The 23105-nt window shown below is 36.0% G+C and overlaps 1 protein-coding gene across 1 annotated transcript; it reads left to right on the top strand.

Annotated features, from left to right (window-relative positions):
* The first annotated feature begins 284 nt into the window (after nucleotides 1-284).
* LOC145575374 (nudix hydrolase 26, chloroplastic-like) lies at nucleotides 285-14090 on the top strand. The gene is made up of 6 exons (XM_081633253.1): nucleotides 285-533; nucleotides 611-661; nucleotides 11794-11886; nucleotides 13050-13147; nucleotides 13639-13708; nucleotides 13829-14090. The coding sequence occupies exons 1-6, from the start codon at nucleotides 285-287 to the stop codon at nucleotides 13892-13894; spliced, it is 627 nt and encodes a 208-aa protein (XP_081489379.1). The 3' UTR covers nucleotides 13895-14090.
* The last annotated feature ends 9015 nt before the right edge of the window (nucleotides 14091-23105 follow it).

The following is a 23105-nucleotide window of genomic DNA, read 5'->3' as shown; positions in this document are numbered from 1 at the left end:
CAACACAGGCCCTATATGTAGTATGTGCCTTCAATACTTTGTAGTATAATACTATTTATTGTGTAAGGTTAAAGCATAATTGACAATTAGCCTAGATGATTAAACAATAAATTGTTTTTTGGAATGCTTTTTAATATTTCGTATATTATTATAGATTATAGATTATATTTAAATGATGTTAGCATTTTTACTTTTTTTATAATCTCAAATTATGCCATTTTTGCCCCTAATAAACAATACTTGAACAAGTACTATACTCCCATGGGCTAATACCATAGCGTGGAATGGCTTTGCTCCGATTCATCTCCATCAACACTCGGTATCATCATCATCATCAATTTCAGATTCTGCAGAAACCATTTACATCCTCTTCTTCTTCTTCACAAACCCATCAACCTTACAATACAATTTCTCTCTCTTTCACTCACAACTTCCTCACCCTTCGCTCTTCTTCTTCTTCCTCTTCAATGGAGTCTCGTCCCGAGGGTTACAGAAGAAATGTCGGTATTTGTCTAATCAACCCCTCTAAAAAGGTCTCTTCTTCATTACCCTTTTATTTATTTATTTATTATCATGTTACATTTATGTTGATTTAATTTCTAATTTGCAGATTTTTGCTGCTTCTAGGCTTGATATTCCTGATTCTTGGCAAATGCCTCAGGTAATTTCAGCTTTTTATTCTTTGATTAGCTTTGTTCAATTGTTTGTTAAGTGCGTATTTTTTTTTGTTGAAATTGAAGGAGTTGAGTTGATTTTTCTATATAATTTGCATGTTTTGAAAACAAATTTAGAAAATTCAATTATTTCAGTTTTTAAGGATAATGTCAGAGCTGTCTGAATTAGAGATGTCAATTCGGATAATCGGATGGAGTTTGGGTCGGGTCTATTCGGGTCGGGTCTGTTTGGATCGGATATGTTCGGGTCAAAATTATTCTTATAATTCGGGTCGGATCGGGTCAAATTCGGGTCGGATAAAATTTGGGTCATGGTCTATCGAGTACGGGTCGGATATGGGCCGAATCAACTACAGATCGGTTCATCTTCGGTTCGGATAAATTCGGATCGGGTTCAAAACGGGTTTAACTGGGTGAATTTCGGGTCGGATGAATTTGGGTCGGGTTGATTTCGGTTCGGTCAAATTCTGTTTGATTAAGATAAGGTTGATCCGTTCTGCGTTGCACGGACTCGGCCCACCACCCAGCCATACCGGCGTCGACACGACGCGACCCCGGTGCGGACACGGAATACGAGTCGGACTCCTGGGAGAGAAAGTGGACTCGCCTAATTTTGAACAAACATAATTAGGCGGAGTTTTCCCAAGGGTCGGACCTGGATTCCTCCATAAGGGCTGCCATTTTTTTTTTGTGTTTATTTGTATTTTTTTGTGTAGGATGAAGAAGAAGAAGATGAAGCGTCTTTTTTCAGTTTTTGTACAGTAAGAAGATGATGGACAAAGGAAGAAGATGAAGCATCTTTTTTAGATTAAATTTTAGCTTTTTTTTGTGTTTATTTGTATTTTTTTGTGTACAGTAAGTTATCCAAGCCCAAGATAGCTGTAAAGCTTTGATAAAGTGGAAAACAGTAAATGCCCATTTAATTATTTTCATTTATTTTATAATATTTTTTTTTTACCCTAGATGCCTTACTAGTTACTAGGTGTTACAGTAGAATAAATTAACACATTTTCCTACAATTCTACTACGTGTGAAGAACCCTACAATTCTATCTTTTTTTTTTTGAGGGAACCCTACAATTCTATCTAATAATATTATAATTTTGACAATTATATTTAATGAAGTGTAATCTTCAATTCTTTATTAATATTTTCCTTTTTATCCTCAAATATTTTCCTTTTATTTTCAACATGCTAGTCTGTACATACTCCATATCTTTTAAATTGTGTAGTTGAAAAGTCATTTTGTTTATTAGTTTCCTTTTCCTCAAAAAAAAAAGTACTCCTAGGAATTTAGTACTACCTATTTAAGATTAGATAGTTATATATTTATCATTTAAAATAATAAAAAAAACTTAGATATTTAAATTAGAAATCATCATATTTAATTCTTGGCTACATATTTAAGAGTTAAGATTTTTTTTTTCTTTTTTGAAACCATTTAAGACTTAGGATTCGAGACAAAGTACCTATTTTTTTTTTTTTTACAGTCGATACAAAGTACCTAAATTTGATATCATATTATTTTATTTTTTTTTTTTAGAAAAAAGATAATATAATAATTAAAATCTTGTACAATGTAATTAAGATTAGATACAACGTATGTATATCTTCCATCAAAAAAAAAAAAAATTCAAATTTAGAAATGATAACATTTTAATTTATTTTTTTTACTAGAGAAATCATAACATTGTATAATTTTTCACCACACATTTGATATTAGACATAAACAATACAAAATATATACTACATAAATTAGAAATCATAGTGTATTTTTTCTTTCAAAAAAAAATAGAAATGATAAGAATTTTTTATACTAGAGAAATCATAACATTACAAAATCTAGTACTACATATAATAGATACAAAGTATGTACGACATAAATTAAAAATCATGGTATAAATGACAATTTTTTTTCAAAAGAAATCCTAACATTTCAAAATATTTTACCACTACGTAAATTAGAATAATCATAGTATTTTTTTTTTTTACAAAAATTACACTACATTGCTATTTCGCGGAAAAAATTAGGGGGAAAAACTTTAAATTAGAGGGATGTTAATGATAAATATACTTTCTATGTTGCAAAATTAGGGGGGGAACCTTTAAATTTGTAACAATGAGCATCAAAAAATTTAATTATTATATATATATATATATAAGATCTTTTGAAATATTGATAGGTCAACCATAAATTTAAATCCGATAAAATTATAAATAAATTAAAAATGATTAAGAGTAATTTATATACATATTAAATTTCTTTTCCTAAAAAAAAATACATACTACGTATTATATTTGTTAGAAAAATATATATATTCTTTGCAAAAAAAATGTTATATATACATTAAAATGATTAAGAGAAACAACATTATATTATATTATATTATATTTTCTTCTTTGAAAAAAATGTTAATTCTTTGCGACCTTCAATAATTATTTTTAACTATTATAGAACTCTAAAGGATTATTAAAAATAAAACCAAAAACAAAAAAAAAACAAAATCCTTCATTTTCACTCAAATGTACGTTTAATGTTATATTGTTATATATGTAGGCTCAAATTAATTTTTAATAAATCCTTCTTATTTTTACTCATTCAAGTGTACGTTCGTTGTAAAATTAAAAAAAAAGAACTAATTTTTAATTAATATAACACTCGAATTATTAAGATTAATTGTATAATATTCACTCCAACATAGATTATGATAACTTTTGTAAACCTAAATAATCCTAATCACCCTAAATCCTAAACCCTAAACCCTAACCCTAATCCCTAACCCTAAACCTAATCCCAAACCCTAAACCCTAAACCGTTACATAGGCTATGATCATTATAATTCATCATAAACTAAGCTAAGCTAACTAATATCATTAGATCATAACTATTAAACTTAACGTTACGTAGGTTATGATCATTTTGTAAAGATCATTGATCCTCAATCTATAATAATGCAATATAAGACTACTAATATCATTATATCATAAACTTATTTAAAGTTACTTATTCAAACTATGATCATGCCATATAACATATAAGGTTAACTAGTATCATTAGATCATAAGTTTTATTAACTTAACGTTATGTAGGTTTTGATCATTTTGTAAAGATCATTGAACCTCGATCTATAATAATGCAATATAAGACTACTAATATCATTTTATCATAAACTTATTTAAAGTTACTTATTCAAACTATGATCATGCCATATAACATATAAGGTTAACTAGTATCATTAGATCATAAGTTTTATTAAACTTAACGTTACGTAGGTTATGATCATTTTGTAAAGATCATTGATACTCGATCTATAATTATGCAATATAAGACTACTAATATCATTTTATCATAAACTTAATCAAATTTAAAATTACTTATTCAAACTATGATCATGCCATATAACGTTTAAGGTTGACTAATATCATTAGATCATAAGTTTTATTAAACTTTCCGTTACGTAGGGTATGATCATTTTGTAAAGATCATTGAACCTCGATCTATAATTATGCAATATAAGACTACTAATATCATTTTATCATAAACTTAATCAAATTTAAAATTACTTATTCAACTATGATCATGCCATATAACATATAAGGTTGACTAATATCATTAGATCATAAGTTTTATTACACTTAACGTTACGTAGGTTATGATCATTTTGTAAAGATCATTGATCCTCGATCTATGATTATGCAATATAAGACTACTAATATCAATTTATCAAATTTAATATTACATTTTTAAAATTTATCAATTTATCATAAACTTAATCAAATTTTAAATTACATTATTTTTTTTTGAAACAATTTTAAATTACTTATTCAATCTATGATCATGCCATATACATATCATTTTATCATAACTTAATCAAATTTTTAAAAAGTTGTACTACATACTAGATAGTACTATACAATTATACATAAAAAGAAATGTCCTACACGTATATCAAGTAGGAGAAGTTTATCCTCCCAAAGCACTATCATTATCATCCATCTACTACTCCCATTAAAATTATTCATTCCCTTAAGGAAATTTTGTCAGAAATCACCCGTTTAAAACACTTTTTTGTCAAAAACCACCCGAAAAAAAATTTGTTGTCTAGAACCACCCAATTTTAAAATTTAGTTGCCAAACGCCACATGAGTTTATTTTCCGGCATTAACCCAGAACTCCGGCGTTGACCCAGAACTCCGGCGTTGACCCTACCCTCGTGCCTTGCACGTGACTTTAATGAACCCCTCCCTTATCTTTCTCCTCTTCCTTCTCTCTCCTCTCTGTTCTATCTCTCTCCTCTCTCTGCAAGCTAACTCCATAGCCTCCATTGTTGTTGTCTAAGGTCTAAAATTAGCAAGACCTGCCAGCAGCCTGAATCCCCTTCCGGTAATCCCCTTCCTCTAACTTCCCCTTTCCGGCCAACCTCCCCCTCTCCCCCTTCCCTTGTCTTTCCGGGTGTCGCGTCATCGTTCTTTGTTAGCGGCGTACATACCTTCTAGGTTTTCAATAAGTCGAAGATTAAACATGCTCCTTGCCAAATTACTGGAATTACAATGTCGAAATTGTTGCAATTGGTGGCGAATTGATGTTTGTAGGCGGCGAATTGGTGAAATTTATGGTGTTGTTGGTGGGCGAAGGTGGCGGTGTGGATGTTGTGTATCGCAGCTGGTGCGATGTGTGTTGGAAGGTGTGGCTGGGTTGCTGCGGTGGGTTGCTGCGGTCGGTTGCTGCGATGTTAGGCTGTTGTTTGGAGTTGTAGGAGATGCGGGTAGCAGGGTCTATGGGAGGCCTAGAAGTGAAAGTGGAACCTCCATGAACAATGTCTACCCCTGCTCTCATTTTTTTTTATTACTTTTGAGATTCTAATGAAGTGCTGGAGTTATTGGTGGCGCCGGCGGTGGCAATAGTAGCGGTAGAGGATGACTTGTGCAAGCTCCATTGTTGTTGACTAAGGTTGTTGCTTCTCAACAATGGTTTGTACTAATTTTTGACCTTAGTCAACAATAATGGAGCTTGCAGAGAGAGGAGGGAAAAGGAAGAGGAGAGAGATAGGGGAGGAGTTCATTAAAAGTGGGTCAACGCCGGAGTTCTAGGTCAATGCCGGAAAATATACTGTTGTGGTGTTTGGCAACTAATTTTTAAAATTGGGTGGTTCTAGACAACAAAATTTTTTTCGGGTGGTTTTTGACAAAAAAGTGTTTTTAGCGGGTGGTTTCTGACAAAATTTCCTTCCCTAAACAATCACATTCAAGCTTCCTCTGCTCCCAAAATATGTCGATTACAATTCTCTTAGCTTTAGCCTCCCCAGCTATCAAGTACTCATACTATTTAAACGATATCCATGGATCTCCAAATTCTCACACCTCGACTGAAATTTTCTCCAATTGTATCATCATCCCTCAGTATCAATGTCTTCACCAAACTCCTCCACGCCTAACCCCCAAAGAAATTCAGCACCAAAAAGGCCTAGTCTTAACCAATTTTCATCATTCGATGACAAACCATTATGGAATCATGTAACTGTTGTCGGAAACGCAACTAGTGGTAGTAATAGGAAATGGACCTGCAACTATTGCCTCAAATTAGTGACTGGTTCATACTCAAAAGTGAAAGCCCATCTCTTATGTTTGTCGGGTCAAGGTGTCGAAGGATGTAAGGGTATGTCCGATCGAGTTAGGGCACAATTGCAGCAAGAGCATGAAAAGGCGGAGAATTTGAAGAATAGAGAAGCGTATGAATCAAAGAGGAAATTGGATTATGTGACCCTCCCTCCGGGTACTGATTTAATCCAGCCGGAAAAGAAAAAGGGAAGTGTGGAATTCTGTTTTAACGTTGCTGACAGAGATGAGTTAGATAAGGAATGTGCTCGGATGATTTATGCTTCCGCACTTCCATTTTCACTAGTCGGGAATCCTTACTTTCGCCAGTTTTGTCTTAAATTGGCGAACAGTAAGTGTGCTGGTTGGCTACCTCCACCATACAATAGGCTGAGGCTCTCTTTACTTGAGCAAGAGGTAACACATGTTGATACTCTTAATCAGCCTTTCAGAGATTCTTGGAAGAAGAAGGGAGTATCATTATGCTCGGATGGGTGGACTGATCGGCAAAAGAGGCCTCTCATCAATGTCATGGCAGTGTCGGGTGGAGGATCAATGTTTCTCAAAGCTTTTGACACAAGTGGTAACATAAAAGATGCAGATTATGTTGCTAGTCTTTTTCAGAAGGTTATTGACAAGGAAGGTGCTCATAATGTGGTGCACATTATCACTGATAATGCTGGGAACTTCAAAGCAACAGGTGAAAAAATTGAAGCAAAATATCCTCACATTTTTTGGACGCCTTGTGTTGTGCATAGTATGAACTTAGCACTCAAAAGCATCTGCGAGCCCACTGCCAATTCAAGCCAGTATGATGACTGTAAGTGGATCTCTTCCTTACTGTCAGATTGTGATGCCATTGTTATATTTGTTTTGAATCATCAGAAGGCCCTTACTATTTTTCAAAAATATTCAAAGCTTGCACTTCTTAAAGTAGCAGAAACACGTTTTGCCTCACATGTTATCATGGCAGGACGTTTGTTTGAAACAAAAAATGCTCTTGAAAAAATGGTTTTAGATGTTGAATGGAAAACATTAAGGAAGACACAATTAGAAAGCAAGGCTAATCAGGTTAAGGAATGTGTGATTTCGGATAGATGGTGGGACAAAGTTGAATATTTTCTGAGTTTTACAGCCCCCATTAATAATATGTTGAGGAAAGCTGATCTTGATACTCCATGTTTGCATCTAATATATGACATGTGGGATACCATGATTGAAGAGGTTAGAGAGAAAATTTATGAGCAAGAAGGCTTAGATAGAATTACTGGAAAATCCTCTTTTTTTTTTTTTTTTTTTTTTTTTTTTTTTATGTTATTCAAGGTGTTTTGGTATCAAGATGGAATAAAAGTAATACTCCCCTTCACTGTATGGCTAATTCATTAGTTCCGAAATATTATAGTGAGTCTTGGTTACAAGGAGGTAGTGCATTGGTTCCAAGGGTTGCACCTAATGTTGATCGAGAAGTATCTCAAAACAGAGATTTGTGTTTCAAAAAGATGTTCAAAAATTCTGATGATCTTAGAAAAGTTTATGCTGAATTTGGACAATTCTCTGGGACATTGGGCTTTTTCAGTGAACATCATGTAATGGAAGCTAGGGCTCATGAAGATCCTTTGAGTTGGTGGGCTAGTTATGGTTCATCAACACTAACTTTGCAAGCATTGGCTTTCAGATTACTATCACAACCTGCATCTTCCTCCTGCTGTGAAAGAAACTGGAGTTCTTTCTCTAATATTCATTCCATCGCGAGGAATAGGCTAACTTCAAAAAGAGTGGAAGCTCTTGTCTATGTCCATACCAATTTAAGAATGATGTCTAGGAAGAAAGAAGAGTACAAAAGAGGTCCATCTAGTTATTGGGATGTCGGTGAGTATTTCAGATTATATTTTAAAGTACTCATAGTTTCAACAAATATTAATATATTTAGTTTAGTTTTGGAATACTGATTTTTTTTTTCTTTATTTTTTAGGTGGAGATTCACTATTTATTGATGATGAGTATGTTGAAGGTTTTGAGAATTTATTTCTTGAAGATACTGAAGATGGATTTTTTAATGATGAAGAGCAAGGGAACTAGAATCTAAGATGATGGACTTTTTGAAGATGATGAACTTTTTGAAGATGATGAATAAGTGGAGTTTTTGACGTTCTAGAGCTTTAGGCTATGATTCTGTTTTTTTTTTTCCTTTTCTTTTTTGTTTGGTTAAGTTCAAGTTTCATTAGACTATGATGTTTTATTTCTGTTTTTTTCCCTTCTTGTTTGTTCTAAAAAAGTGGAACTACAACTTTATGTATTAAGATTTTACAATCAGTAATATAGTTAAAATTTCCATTATTCTGATTTTTAATATCAAAAATGTATGTTAATGCCTTGGTTAAAAATATATTATTTTATCAAAAATATATATATATGGATTATTAAACACCGTGTCCCCGAGTCCATATCCTAAATTTAGACTCTTTTAAAACGTGTCCCCGGATCCTTGATTTTAGAAATTTTCGAGTCTGACACTTGGACCCATACCCGAATCCGACACCCGTACCCGAGTCTGTGCATCCTAGGATCCGTTGATTCATTAAATTGGTCAATTTCAATTCAATTCCTTTTGTGTTTGGCTGGATTTTAATCGAGTTGACCCAATTCATATTTAAATAAGGTTATTTTTAAACTAGAGTTATTATTGAGTTTTTACCTTATTATTGGGTCAATATCAAGTCATTCATGTATCATACGGAGTATATTTTATCGAGTTAAAAGAAGAGGTTTTAATGTTCAAGTATTACAAACTATTTGTAGCAAATTTTAGATGAGATGAATATAAAGCTTAGAAAATAATTTTATATAATTGGTATATACATGAAGTAAACTTGTTACTCCGGATTATTTCTTTGTAGTAAAAAACGTAAACTTATTAATAATAACGGAGCAGTATAAGAACTTGAATAAAAAGGTCAAAACTTAATTATGGCCTGGTTAAATTCAGATCGGGTAAAAATCAAATCAAGTTAAAATCAGATCGGATTAATATCAGTTCGGGTCAAAACAGATCGGATTAGATCGGTTATTTGCCGGGTTAATTTCGGATCGGGTTGAGCTCGGGTCGGATCAAATCGGTTCGGTTAGAGTTCAGGTCGGGTCAAATCGAATTCGGGTTGAGTTCAGGTCGGATCAAATCGGTGCCGGGTTACGTTCAGATTGGGTCGAATTCGGATTCGGGTTGAGTTCAGTTCAGTTACAGATCGGGTTTGGGTCTTGAATTTCTCGAATCAAATCGGATCGGTTACAGTTCGAAACGGATAGTTTTTTTTGGGTCGGTTCGGTTTGACACCTCTAGTCTAAACTCTGAAGCACTATGAATGCCCTGCTAAACAGTCCGTATAAAATTTTAGGTCCCTAAAAAAATTTCAATTATTTTTGGTGCAGGAAAACTACAAATTAACCTTGAAAAAATTGTGTTTAAACAAGGCAACTAGGCACATTTTTACCCAATATTTCAATCGCTTTGAACTTTTGATTGAATTCAAATATGCAGCTCATTGTATTGATACAGTCACAAGTATAGGTTATTTATATCCATGAATTTTATAAACAAATTTGCTGCATAAAGTGCTTGTAATTACTAATTTTTAAGAGGGGGATGAACTGGAAAGAAAGAGAAAATACCTATACCCAATTGCTATTATTATTGATATAAAATGGTTAAAGAAAAGCAATACAAACACTAAAAACTTCATAGAAAAAAAAAGTCAAAGAAAAGTACCAAGGCTGTCATGTGAGAAAAGGAGTGAAGAGTAATAAAAAAAAATATGGATAGAGCAACTATTCAAACCCAAGACTAAAACCCACCTAGCCACTCATCATAATATGATCACTCACCTTACCGCTACTATTTTTGTACATTACATTACTAAATCAAAGGATTCGAAGGCCCCGTTATCTTTGTATCTTGATAGCTATGGGATACTAAAATGTTGGGATTTTGTAATATAATTTAAGAGAACATCTCTTTATTGAGGAAGTGGTGGTGTTTTCACATTTGATGCGTTAATAGGTTTAAGAGCAAGTTTAGCCCTAAGTCTTAAGACTTGGGGTGACATCATCATCTTGATTCTTAACACTTATGTTTAAGACTTCCCCCATTTTTCTTCTTAAATCTTAAGCAAGTCTCAAGTTGAGTCTTGAAATTCCAAAACTCGCATTAAGACCTGAGATCGAGACCTACCTTAATTTTATTTTTATTATCGTTTTTTTTTTTTTACACTTTTCTACATATAATATCTCATATATTTGAGTCTTAGGGCTAAAGTGATAAATTTGGGCAAGTTTTAGTGAGTCTTAACAAGAATTTGATGACATCATTTTCAATGGGGACCGCCAAAAATGATGTCACAACTTGGGGCTAAACTTGTTCTATAGTTATTCAAGCGCTTGGAAGTTACTTTCACATTAATCATTTCTCTATTGGTAATATTCAAGGAATGTAAAGGAGAATGCATTGTTTTTTGGGGATCCATGAAGGATTCCTTGAAAAGCTATGAATAAGTAATCTTATTTAGAAATCGAGCATACTTGGGTTGCTCTTGTAAAGTATGGCCAATACCAGTAAACCTTGCCAAATTTGGTTGAATTTTCTCTGAATCTAACTTTTCTTCTTCTGCAAGTAGAAAAGGGTAGAGGAGCAACATTTTAGTATCCTTTGACTGTCCTTGTAGATTGTGAATTGCATGTCATACTCCTACATTTTAGTATCCTTTGACTGTCCTTGTAGATTGTGAATTGTATGTCATACTCCTATACAATCTTATGAATGATGGATGGTGTATCTTAGAACTTTCATTGTCAGAGGTAGTCAAGGGACCCTCTTGATTGTTTGTTGGGGGTAGCTTATTAAGTTGCTGAGAATTTTTGATATGGTTGTTTTACTTTCATGATAGGAGAGTGTATTCCTTTTACTACCAGCTTGTGAAAAAGCCAAATTCAAAATCCTTCCCTTTTTTTGTAACTTTATTTTGAATGTTGAGGTTTTCAAGTGTGTGAAAGCTTTTCTCTTGGTTGCTAGATTTCTACTTACACGAGGGGACATGGAATCATTTGTTTTTGCATTGTCGTGTGATGATGTTTCTTTATGATAGGTTATCTGCATGTGAATCATAGAATCACTCTGATCTATGTGGTTTGGTCGGCCTATTATGTTGGTGCTTTGGTTGGGTAAGAATAATTGGTTTTACCATGGTTGCGAGTTTTCTTTAGTTGCTTTATGTGAGCAAGTGCCAAATGATGTATTAGCTTCTCTTTAGGTTGTTTATTGCAATATGTTTTCTTATCTCAATAATTAAAAAAATAAATAACTAAAGAAAGAAAAAAATGGGGTTGATTATTGATTTTTAAGATTCCATGCACAACCCTTTGGTTGTCTCCAAATGATAGTATAATTTTATTATCTCTCTCTGTCTAGCGGAAACCCCTTTCTTGATGTGTTGATTATTGTGTTAAGCCCAGGGCTGATGCTATTGTGTTTGCAGGGTGGCATAGATGAAGCTGAAGATCCCCGAAATGCAGCCATCAGGGAGCTTAGGGAAGAGACTGGAGTAACTTCAGTGGAAGTCCTTGGAGAGGTTAGAATTCTAATTTGTTTTACTTAAGCTAAGTGTAGATGATGCTTTTTAATATTTTTAAAATTTGTGTAGTGTGTCATGTCATGTGTTGACTACTCTTTCCATAGAAGTAGGGGCTTGATACAAGGGAATTTCGGAAGCAATTTAGGCTCCGTTTGTTTTAATGGATAACAAATTTTGGGAAAATGATTCTCCATGGAAAATAATTTCCAAGGGAAAATACAGCTGTGAAAATAGATTTCCTTTGTTTGTTTCCCTACAAGAAAACTTATCAGGAAGGGGAATAGGAGTGGAAGAGAGAAGAGAGAGGACAGGTAAGGGATGTGTAGGGTAGGGAGGTGGCATACTTTCCTTTAGAAGGAAAACATTTTCTACTCATGGGAGAATTATATTCTACCTTTGGGAAAGTTGTTTTCCATTCCTTTACTTACCAAACAATGGAAGATGAGAACTAGGAAAATGTTTTCCGTCAAAACAAACGGAGGGCTTAATGGCTCTCTGAATTTTGTGATGGCTCCTAGGTTTTTTGTGTACTTAATGTCTATTAATAACATATGAAGTGATAGACAGGATAGACCAAGAGAGCTATACCAGTATGTAAACTTAATGAGAAGCATATAAAAGATACATGATATCTATTTTGGTGTAAGTATAGGGGTAAGTAAATGCTCTAAATACAACGTTTCTACTCAATGCTAATGATGCTTATATATCCCATCTATCTTTATATTCAGAGGCCTATCATGTATATGTGCCTCTATCCAAGCTCAACTTTTTTGATAACATATTTCAGGCTTACTGATGTAGCTTTTGTTTGCATTTGTAAAGGCTTATTTTTTGCACTGAAGACTTTTGGCCATGAATTTGTCTTTTTATCTAAATTCCTAGGCGTGACTGGCTATCATCTAATTCATATCTTAAATGCTTTTAAGGCCAAACAACTTGAATTTAAGTTTTTGTTTCACTTTCATGGATTTACAGCTTTGATCTGTTCTCAAGTATGTTACTTTTTACAGATTTTGGTTGCAAACCCTGGTTTTGCAATGTTTTTTTCGCAAATTGGCAAACCCTAGTATGCTGAAATGGAATCTTTTAAGCATAACTGGCTATGTCTTATACAAAGTATTTCATATATACACTTTAACTTTGTTTTATTAAAACAGGTTCCCTATTGGCTGACTTATGATTTCCCTCCAGATGTAAGGGAGAAACTCAGGCATCGATGGGGATCAGACTGGAAGGGTCAAGCCCAACAGTGGTGAGTGCTGACCTCAATATGCCATTTTGTTGTTTTGCTTTGTCATTCTGGTGCTCATCATTTGTTGAATTCACCTTTAGGGTTGTGAATTAAGGTTGTTGGGAGTGGCTTGGAAATAGTGCTGATATTTAGATGTTTGTCATGATTTCTCTTTGGGGTATTTTCTGTAATGAGTTTTAATCCAATAAATTAAGGGTTATGATCCAAATCCATTTTTTGTCTTTGGTTCGTTCATATTACCCTTTGGTTCTCTCTTTTCAATTCTCTTATCCATTGTCTTGGTGACACTTAGCTTGTTAACTAGGTAAGTAGGTACTAGGTAGTGAAAATTTTGTATTATGCAATTATAATTTTTAGCTGTTGCTCAAAAAAGCAACTATTAATAGCTAGTTGAGCAACTAGCTGTTTCAAAAAAAAAAAAAAAAAAAAAAAAAAAAAAAAAAAAAAAAAGCAACTATTAAGCAAAGCTACTCCCTCCGTTTCATAATTAGAAGCCTATTTTCCAAATTTTCACGGAAATTAAGAAAGTGGGCATGGATGACACCCGAGGAAGTAGTGGAGCATGTAAGCTGTCTGCTCTGTTAGACCAAGTTATTATACTCGTAGTTTGTACTCCATAGTATAAGCTCATCTTGCTTTATCTTATATGAGTACAAAGTAACAGATCCTTTTTTTACAATGCAGGCTGTGGAGTTTAAAAAGTCTGTCTACGAAGAAGTCTTGAAAGCTTTTGCACCTCATCTTCAGTGAAAATTCTCAAGTTGTCTTCATTCCTCCGGCTTCTTCTCATTAGACAACATCAATTTGCGACAATTTCAGCTTTGTAATAATGTGTTTTGTATACTTCTATGAGAGTTTATAATGAAGTAATATGGAATACTTGAGGACTTGAAAGACTCGAATCATTGTGGAGTTATTTTTAAGGAAATTTTGAGTTTTGCTACCACCAAAACACCTTGATTTGACTATTGCTACCCATTTAAATTTAATTTTATTTTGCTATCTCCAAAAGTTACAAAATATAGCTTTTGCTACCATTTAACAGAATTCGTAAGTTCCGTTAAGTGGGGTTCATTATCACATTAAATTATGATTTAATTTATTTAAAAAAACTTTAAAAATAATAAAATAATTTCAGCCATTGCTCCCCTTCCCGTTCTGGCTGCCAGCACCCAAACGATGATTCCCTGACGCCGACGACTAAGGTTGTCAAAGGGGTGGGGCTAATGTTGGCCTTTCCATCCCCAACCTCACCTAAAATTTTCATCTCCATCCCCATCCCCATCCTTGCGGCGGGTCCAAAATCCATCCCTATCCTCACTCTGGCGGGTAAAAATTCCAAAACCATCTCCGTCCCACCCCCACTTGGATATCCATCCACACTAAATCCCCACCTAAGACCCGCCTAACCCCCGCCTTCTATTACACAATCCAACATAATTAATATAGATTACCAAAAAAAAAAAAGAATTATTGTTAATATTATACAATTTTTTAGTTATAATATTAGTGTACTACGGAGTACAAATTATTAATATATCTACTATTTTATTTTAATAAATTTTTGTATATAAAATAAGTATATAATTTTATTTTTAAAAATATATAGATGTGGGTGTGAGGTGGGGATGAGGCGGGTACGAAGTGGGGTGCGTGGAGCAGGGCGGGTCTCCTACTTGACCTGCCCCACTAACATCCCTACCGACAACCTCACCCCCCCCTTTCCCCACCCATGGGGTCGCCCACCTCCCTCCCCTTTCCCACTCTCGACTTCCCTCACCCTAAAATCATCCAGAAATATGGAATAGGAGGAATCCCTAATAATTCATTAAATTATACGGAGTAATTAGTAGCTGCTATGTTTGCTTAAATCAAATTGGTACAAATATAAAATCAAGTAATATCAAATCAATTGGGGCAACTGTATCAGAATTGGAAAGACTTCAAAGGTAAAAGAGAAGATGTGGAGCGAATGGCAAACACTTCAGTGTAATTGCTCACAGACTGACTGATATATGGGGGATGTGTTGAATCTTGGGCCAGTCTCCCCATTTGGTTCCTTTTGCCCAAAATCCTCCAGAGATATGGAATTCGTGTACTCGAAAATGGAGTCCAAGCATTCATCTTACATCTGTGGGGGTAGCTGAGTGTGGGAAAGGGGAGAGAGGTGGGCACCGTGGGTGGGGAAAAGGGAAGGGTAGGGTCGTCGGCACTGGGGGATCATTTGGGCACCAACAGCACGCACAGGGAAAGAGGAGGGGTGGAAGGAGGGGGAGTAGTGGCTGAGATTTTGTTATTATTTTTAAAGTTTTTCATATGTTTTTTAATAAATTAGATCATTATTTTTTGAGATAATCCACTTAACAGAATTCTAACGGATTTTGTTAGATGGTAGTGTAGACACCTAAATATTTCTCCGCCAAACCAAACCCGATGATGAACAACCTTTCACCGCCATTATTGGTCGGGTTGAGTATTTAATCTTTGGAGTACTTAAATCCATATTCAATCCCATACATCTCATAAACCAAGCTAATTATTAGCCCATTTTCCTAAACCATAACTTATTTTCCAGTTTTCGTGTCCACATCACAAAACCAAGCTAAACTGATTTTGTGGCTCTATAATTTTGATACAAATATTAGTTGGTTGAATAGGTCTTGAAATGAAGAAAACATGAGCAAAACACTAAACTCGGCCCAAAACCGACACCCATTCACTAAAATGGCCATATATTAAAATCTATAAAAGATTATGACCTGATTTTAATTGGGTTAGAAAGTAAACTTGAAGATCTTTCCAATGATATATTATATGCTTTATTTCGAGTTACAAGTCAAAAGTTACCGAAATTTAACAAACACATAAAATCTGGAAAATACCGTGCCACAGTAGAAATACGTCTGCCGTGACACGGAAAATTTCTAGGGTTTCTTCGCCGTACTCTTCGTTTCTAGGGTTTTGTGCTTCACCCCTCATATTTTATCTATAAATACGAGGTTGATTTCATCAGTTTTTGGGCACCAAACAATTCTCTCTTTCTCTCTTATACACAAAATCATTTTCTCTTTCTCTTTAATTCTCTAGCCTAAACACTAGCCTTCCCTATTCTTAGGGGTGAAAGTTTGGATTTCAGTTTGGTTTATTGCCCAAACCGAAACCGAAACTGAACCATTGTATTTCGGTTTTTGAATTTTGCAAACCACACCACACCGTATTAGTTTTGAAACCGAACCAAACTAAACCACTTAAATTTCAGTTTTCTTAAAAAAGCCAAACCACACCGATTTAAATTGGCCAAAAAATCAACACTTAAAAAAATAATCATCAACATGAAGGAAACAACAGGCATGTAAGGAAGTAGCAGGTAGCAGCATAACACAACGATAGTGGCTTAGTAGAACAACAATAGTTGGGCTGTTGATTTGAATCTAAGAGACATGAGTGAATCTTTTGATTTGAGAGAGGACTCCGATAGTAGAGGACTAGAGTGAGAGCGGTTGTATAGTGGATGACAGAGTATCGGATAGTAGACGCAGGAGTGTCAGACGGTGGACGCCGGAGTGAGGGAGTGAGAGTTAGTCAATTAGAGAGTGAAGGAGGCTGAGAGGAAATGAGGAATGATAGATTAGGGTTTTTTTATTTTTTATTTTTTTACAACTTTATATATTTAGGGTAGAAATCAGATTGGGTTAGGCTATATAATTGGGCTATGGGCTGATATTCGATTTTTTGGTTTTTCAATACCAGAAACCGAAACCAAACCGAAAATCGAATTATTATTTTTTTTTGAAACCAAACCAAACCATATTAGAAAAAAACTGCACCATATTTCTAATTCGGTTTGGTTTGCGGTTTGGTTTTAAATTGCATTAGTTTCACCCCTACCTATTCTCTCATCATATATCCCTTATTAAGCACTCCCCGAAGTCCATACAACACTCGATGTTCCATACTTAAACCAAGGCGTAAAAGGTAGAATTGATTGAGGGTTTTGACCAAATCAACTCTACTTTTATATTTAGTTTAAAATCAATTTGATTTATATTTTAATTTTCTTGGCCCGATTAACTATAATCAGAATGCTGTTGGGGTTTTTGTTGGCCCTAATCCACCTCCTGTCCACTATGTTCAGCACATAGTCAATTCTCGATGGAGGAGACGTGGTGTTATTAGAGTATACAACTCTGGAAGGTATCATCGATCCTTTATTCCTCATCATCTCAACTTTAATTCTACCTGTCTTTGGGTAAGAATTCATGGTCATCCTTTCTTATATTTAATTCGTGAATGGGCTACTCAAATTTTATCTCATGTTAGCTATATTGAAGAGTTTGAATATATGGGTAATGGTCTTCCACCTGCTACGGATTTGCGTGTCAAAATGGTGGTTGACTTGAGCCAACCTTTGGTTCTTGGCTGTTTTGTGTCGTTAATAGGGGATCGTATCGTCTGGGTTCACTTTCATTATGAAGGTGTCTTTCTTTTTTGCAAGAATTGTGGTTTTGTAGGCCATTCTGAGACCCGCTGCCGCATGAAGAAGGAGGTGGCTAAGCGCAGGCTTAAGTGTTGAGTTGCAGCATTGGAAACTCATGGCATGAGGGTCTTATATGGACCTCGTGATTTCTCTTATTATACTAATCTTATGAAGGGTTTGGCTAATATTTCTAGGTACAGAGAACCAAAGACCAATTTGGTCAGGCTTGAGGAACTTGAGGATATTCCGTTTGAAGATAGAAACAGGGCAGGTGATGGCAGAGTTTTCTCATACTAGCGGAGGCATCGGTGGTTAAGATGCCTTCTTCACTAGATCGGAGAACAACTCTGACTCATCTACGGACTACCCTACCCCGTCTCATGCCCAAAGCCTGCAAGCCCAAAGCCCACTGGAGACATGACTAGGCCTAGGGCCTGGTCCTTATGCTGAATTCATGCCTTATGCTAGAAGGAGTTTGAGACTTTTCTCTCATGTAGCTTCTATTGCACGAGTTCAAGTGGTAAACCCTACATCTAGTTTTTGTAGCTTTCAAGGAACTAACCATATTTCTACTGCTTTCTTTCAATCAACAGAGGTGCCTCTCTCTTCAGTGGGCCCTACCCACAACATCTCTTCACTTTTCACTTCGGCTCCATTTATTAACCAAAATGCAGGTTTGCAAGGCCCAAAGAGTTCCCCCCGCCCCTCAACCATAAGTTACTGATAAAGGGAAAGGGATTACTATTTCTCATCCTCCAACCTTTGAAGTTGGAGAATCATCAGCTGCTCCCACTATAGAAGGCGTGCTGCTAGCCTTGCTACTCATGTTTCTCAGCCTGTTATGGCTCCTTCGCCACTGGAATTACCTCATCCGTCGGTTCGTTTGCTTAATTTAATGCCGAAAATTTCTAACTTAAGGCCAAAACCTACTATGGTGCTGCTCTCCCTAACTGTGGATGAAATTATAGACACTGCAAATTGCCTTATTCAAGCAGCAAGGCAACTTGCACGTTCTCTCAGACTCTCTGGCTCCAAAGTTCATCCTCTTCGTTCGTAGGCCGTCGTATCCTCTTTTTCATCCGTATTCACCATCTTCATTTGGTGGGGACTCTCGAACTTACCTCTAATAGAATTTGATCCTCCAAATTTTCCGGCTTCCCCTGTTACTGCAATTAATGTGGATGATCTATTCAACTCACAATCACGTTCCCACTCTTCCTTTTCAATTAAAAAAAGAAAAGGAGGAAATGCACTTTCTGTTTTTTCGGAAGGGGTCTTCAATGTCCGTGATAGCTCTACAGATCTTGAATGGGGCGAGAATAAGCACAAGAATACCCTTAATAGATGGGCTGACAAGGGCGGTTTTTCTCTCTGGAAGCCTAACGTTGTTGGTCAGATGCGGTTGTGTTCCAAAGCTATTTTCGATGATGACATGGCTCAAGTTTGGGGTGTTACAGTTACAGTAGATAAATATATTCTGATTGTTGCAAGGAAAAGGAAATCACGCTCCTTCTCTCTCGATTCAACTGGCTTGAGTACTTATAAAAAGAAGAAATTTTTGAAGCAACTTCTATCCGAATGAATGCCACTATGACTGGAATGGATTGGGAAAGCAATCAACAACTTGTGTATCCGAAAGTGGATATGTGTGATGAGGTCGCTGCATCGTTTAACACCCGAGTGGTTTATGAAATGTGTTGTTTGGAATTGTAGGGGTTTAAACGATCCACATGCCCCTACTCGTCCTTATTTAATGTGGCTAATTAGTTCTAAAAAACCAATGTTTTTATTTTTATCGGAAACTAAAGTAGTAGTTGATGTTGCTAAGCCCTTGTTAGATGTTTTTACCCCTTCAACCTTTTTTGGAGTAGATGCAGTAGGTTCGGGGGGGGGGGGGCTTATGCTTTTTTCTTGGACAAGTTCTTTAGTAACTTGTGTTTTCTCTTCTCCTAATTTCATTTTGTGTAAGATAGTTAAAGCTAATGACATAATTAATTATGTTGCTTTTGTTTACGGTGCTCTTTCTCTTAATGATAGATTTGTTTGGTTTCGGAAAGTCTGACTTTCCGTGGAACAAAACCCGACCCCAAGACCCGTTCACAATTAATATAACTAAAATACATAATTAACAACATAAAGAGAAAAGACAATATTACCCTTGATGCGCGCTTCGCTCGATCGACGAGCTTTTACTTGGAAAGCTTCGAGTCCCGCACGTGCGTAGACCTCCGACAGAAATCCACCCATCCCGTCTCTACTCGGAGTTTAGCCGAGCTAGACCAAAAATAAACTAACTCGGGTTTTAATGAACTTAAAAGGTTTTCTCTCTTTGGATATGCCTTATTGAGTTCAACTCAAGTGGAATTCATAAATCCCAATACATGGGTATTTATAGAGAATTCACACAAACATTCCACTTTCCCATCAATGTGAGAGAGTTGGTAAAAATCATTTTTCCATTTTATTTTTGATTCAAAAACAAAAGAAAAAAAGCAAAGCAATAATTAATCAACAAGTGGCAACAAGGAGGGAGAGGGTAGGTGATGCGTGGTAATCTAGGTCGTTGAAAACTAAAGCACCACCAATCAAACAATGAAGAAAGTCAAACTTATTCCTAGTATAGGACAAGTCCGAGTCGAACCACGAGGAATGAGAGGGAGAATGCTATAGCCTATGGTCAAGCTACTTCGAAGAATGATAGGTGAAGTGAATTGAATTGTAACTAAGGTTTTAATCAACTAATCAAGTCAAGAAAAATCAATATGCTAAACACTAGGGATTAAGGTTCCACATGCAAGCTCAATGACTATGCCAATTGATGAAGAACTCAATTGATTCAAACGTTGCAAAGGACAAACAATAGTTGCAATTAATAGAATTCAAGAGCTATTTCCTATAAGTCAAGCTAGGGTTCACTATGAATGACTAACAAGGAAAATCACAATTAAATTCAACCAATTAAAGCAATTATCAAATCAAGGGTTCATGTCATTGAAATTTGCTATGCAATCTAGATTAATCATCTAGGTTGATCACTCTTAATCAAATTAATCACATACACAACTATGTCAACCAATTTAATTGCAACAATTCAATCAACCAAGAATCATCAACTAGTAAAAATCATCAATCAAGCATGCTTCCCCTTCTCCCTAGCTACCAATCTACTCACAAATCATAATGGAATTGAAAAACAAAGCAAATTGAATTACACACATCATCATTTCAAGTTTAATCAAAGAGAAAATCAAATTCAACAAATTCTCAAACCAAAGATCAACAATCAAATCAAACATTCAAGAATTAAAAGAAAGAGCAAGCAAAAGTAAATTCAAAGAAAGAAATTCTCACTAATTTTCATTGATTGAAGAAGAAATCCAAGCTCAAAGATGTAATTTGAAGTACAAAACAAGTAATCTAAAGTTTCTCTCTCTTCTAAATCTGGAAATAAGTCTCAAGTACAAGTGAAATCGACATCCCCCCAAAAAAGAAAAAGTCAAGGGGTATTTATAATAAATCGAGTGAAGAGGTTCAGAGCAGGGTCATGCGCACGCACCACTAGCCGTGCACACGCACAGCAGGGTCTGCGCGCACGCACAAAGGGGCCTGCGCGCGCGCACCCCTGCTGTGGTGTTGCGGCGTGCACAGCTCTTCTTGCTCGCTCGTAGATCCTTGTGCGAAGCGATGCTCTCAGCGCTCTCGTGCATCCCTATCGTCGGTGCTCTCATGATGATGCCCGCGAGAAAGGTAGCCCTTGATCTTCAAATATTTGCGCTTTCATGACCTAGAATAAATGAGGGCGCAACCGTGAGAGCGCATCAAATAAAACTTTGAAACTTCACTAATGAAAATTCAAGCAAAAGTAAGAGAAAAAGCAAAATGAATAGAAACTAAACTAAAATAGCTAAATAAGAACAAAAATAATGAAAAACTCATAAAAGTGAATGAAAAACCAAAATGAGTTATAATGACGAAAAATAAAAGAAAACTAGAAAGATTATTATGAAAATAAAGCATGAAAATATAGAAAAAGGAATTAAAAGTTACTCTATTGAGCGCCATAAATGACGCTCATCAGTAGGTGAGGACCACAAGGGGGGGAGGGGCGACCAAAGCCTTGCCCCCCAAGGATCCCCAAACCTCCTCACACTCCCTTAACTCGGAGCCACTCACACGGTGCCACGTGGGGCCCATGGGCACCAAGGCGCGCCCAGCTGGCAGCCTTGTGTCCGGCTGGGCCTGCCCGTGCGCGTGTGTGTTTGCGGGCTGTTGGCCGCAAGGCCTGCCAGACTGGCCCAGCAAGCCATGCTTTGATGTGGGCTGCTAGGTGCTGCTGCGCGGGCAGTTGCGCGCCACAGCTTGCTGGCCAGTGCACCAGCCCGCACATGCACGCAGCAAGCCACACACTTGGTGCGGGCTGCTAGTGCGCTTATGTGCGGCTGGTGCTGCTAGCACTGCTAGCTTGCCAGCATGCCATGCCCTTAGCACTCGATTTGCTCGGGGCATTCCGATGTTAGGGTTATTTTGGTAATTTGTTGATTAATTGATTTTTACCATCTCGTCGTTTTATTTATTCCACTCGACTTGCGACGCTCGGTCTCGACGCTCCTAGCTCGATATCCGACGTCAATGTTCATAATACTAGAGCGACTCATTAATTCCTTTCGAATTAATTCGTTGTGACGGATCGTTAGTTGCTTGGGTGTGACCCAAAGGGTTTCAGTCAAGATTAAGCAGTAATATTAATTATACATTAATATTACTGATCGGAAGCGGCCTCCAACTAGGCATTCCGATCACTTGACCTCACTTAATAATTAGCTTTCTAATAATTCCGAACCCTCTATCGGAATAATACACTTGTTCGAAGGACATCATTCCTATCAATCTCCCACTTGTCCTTCCGGACAAGTACGCTTTTGTGTATAGCCTATTTCCTATGTCACTTAATGTCTCTTCATGAACTATAAGGTAAGATTATTCATCATCCTTATTACGTCTAGAAGTGTTTCTCGAAATCCTAGTTCGACTATCAATAAGCAGATGATTTCTTAAAGTCCATCTAAGCACGACCATGCAATTTTACAGTCTTACTCTTCGAGAGGCCTTGTAAACAACAAAGACATGTTCCCTATGGTTAATAGGGGGACATTCCCAGTCTTGTATTGTCAGCTTCTCTTACTAAGAGGATCTAGCCGCCCGAGGGTTGCCGTTATAATCCCCATGTATGGCGACGTTTGTCGAACATCAAAGCGGACTAGTAAACAAACAAGAGAACTCACAATACTCATGGTCGAGGAAAGAGGTTCCGATAGCCATAATGAGAGGTGTACTTATAACGATTTTTAAATCTCCTAAAGTATTCTCATAGGTTGATCTGGTATGGTTATAAACCAATACCCGTGGAAATGATTTATGACAATCATGTCCTTATAGCATAAGAAACGGTGCTGTAAATCAAACTACACACTACTCTCAAGTGGT

This window comes from Chenopodium album, chromosome 13, assembly GCF_948465745.1.
Source record: "Chenopodium album chromosome 13, dcCheAlbu1.1, whole genome shotgun sequence".
Classification (NCBI taxonomy): Eukaryota; Viridiplantae; Streptophyta; class Magnoliopsida; order Caryophyllales; family Amaranthaceae; genus Chenopodium; species Chenopodium album.
Note: the sequence above shows the minus strand (reverse complement) of the source record. Positions and strands in the feature narration are given on the sequence as shown.

Excerpts from the sequence above, each read along its gene's own strand:
- LOC145575374 (XM_081633253.1), top strand. The coding sequence starts at position 285 with ATGGCTTTGCTCCGATTCATCTCCATCAACACTCGGTATCATCATCAT. Across the intron at positions 662-11,793 it reads ATTCTTGGCAAATGCCTCAG|GGTGGCATAGATGAAGCTGA; the intron begins GTAATTTCAGCT and ends TTGTGTTTGCAG. Across the intron at positions 11,887-13,049 it reads CAGTGGAAGTCCTTGGAGAG|GTTCCCTATTGGCTGACTTA; the intron begins GTTAGAATTCTA and ends TTATTAAAACAG.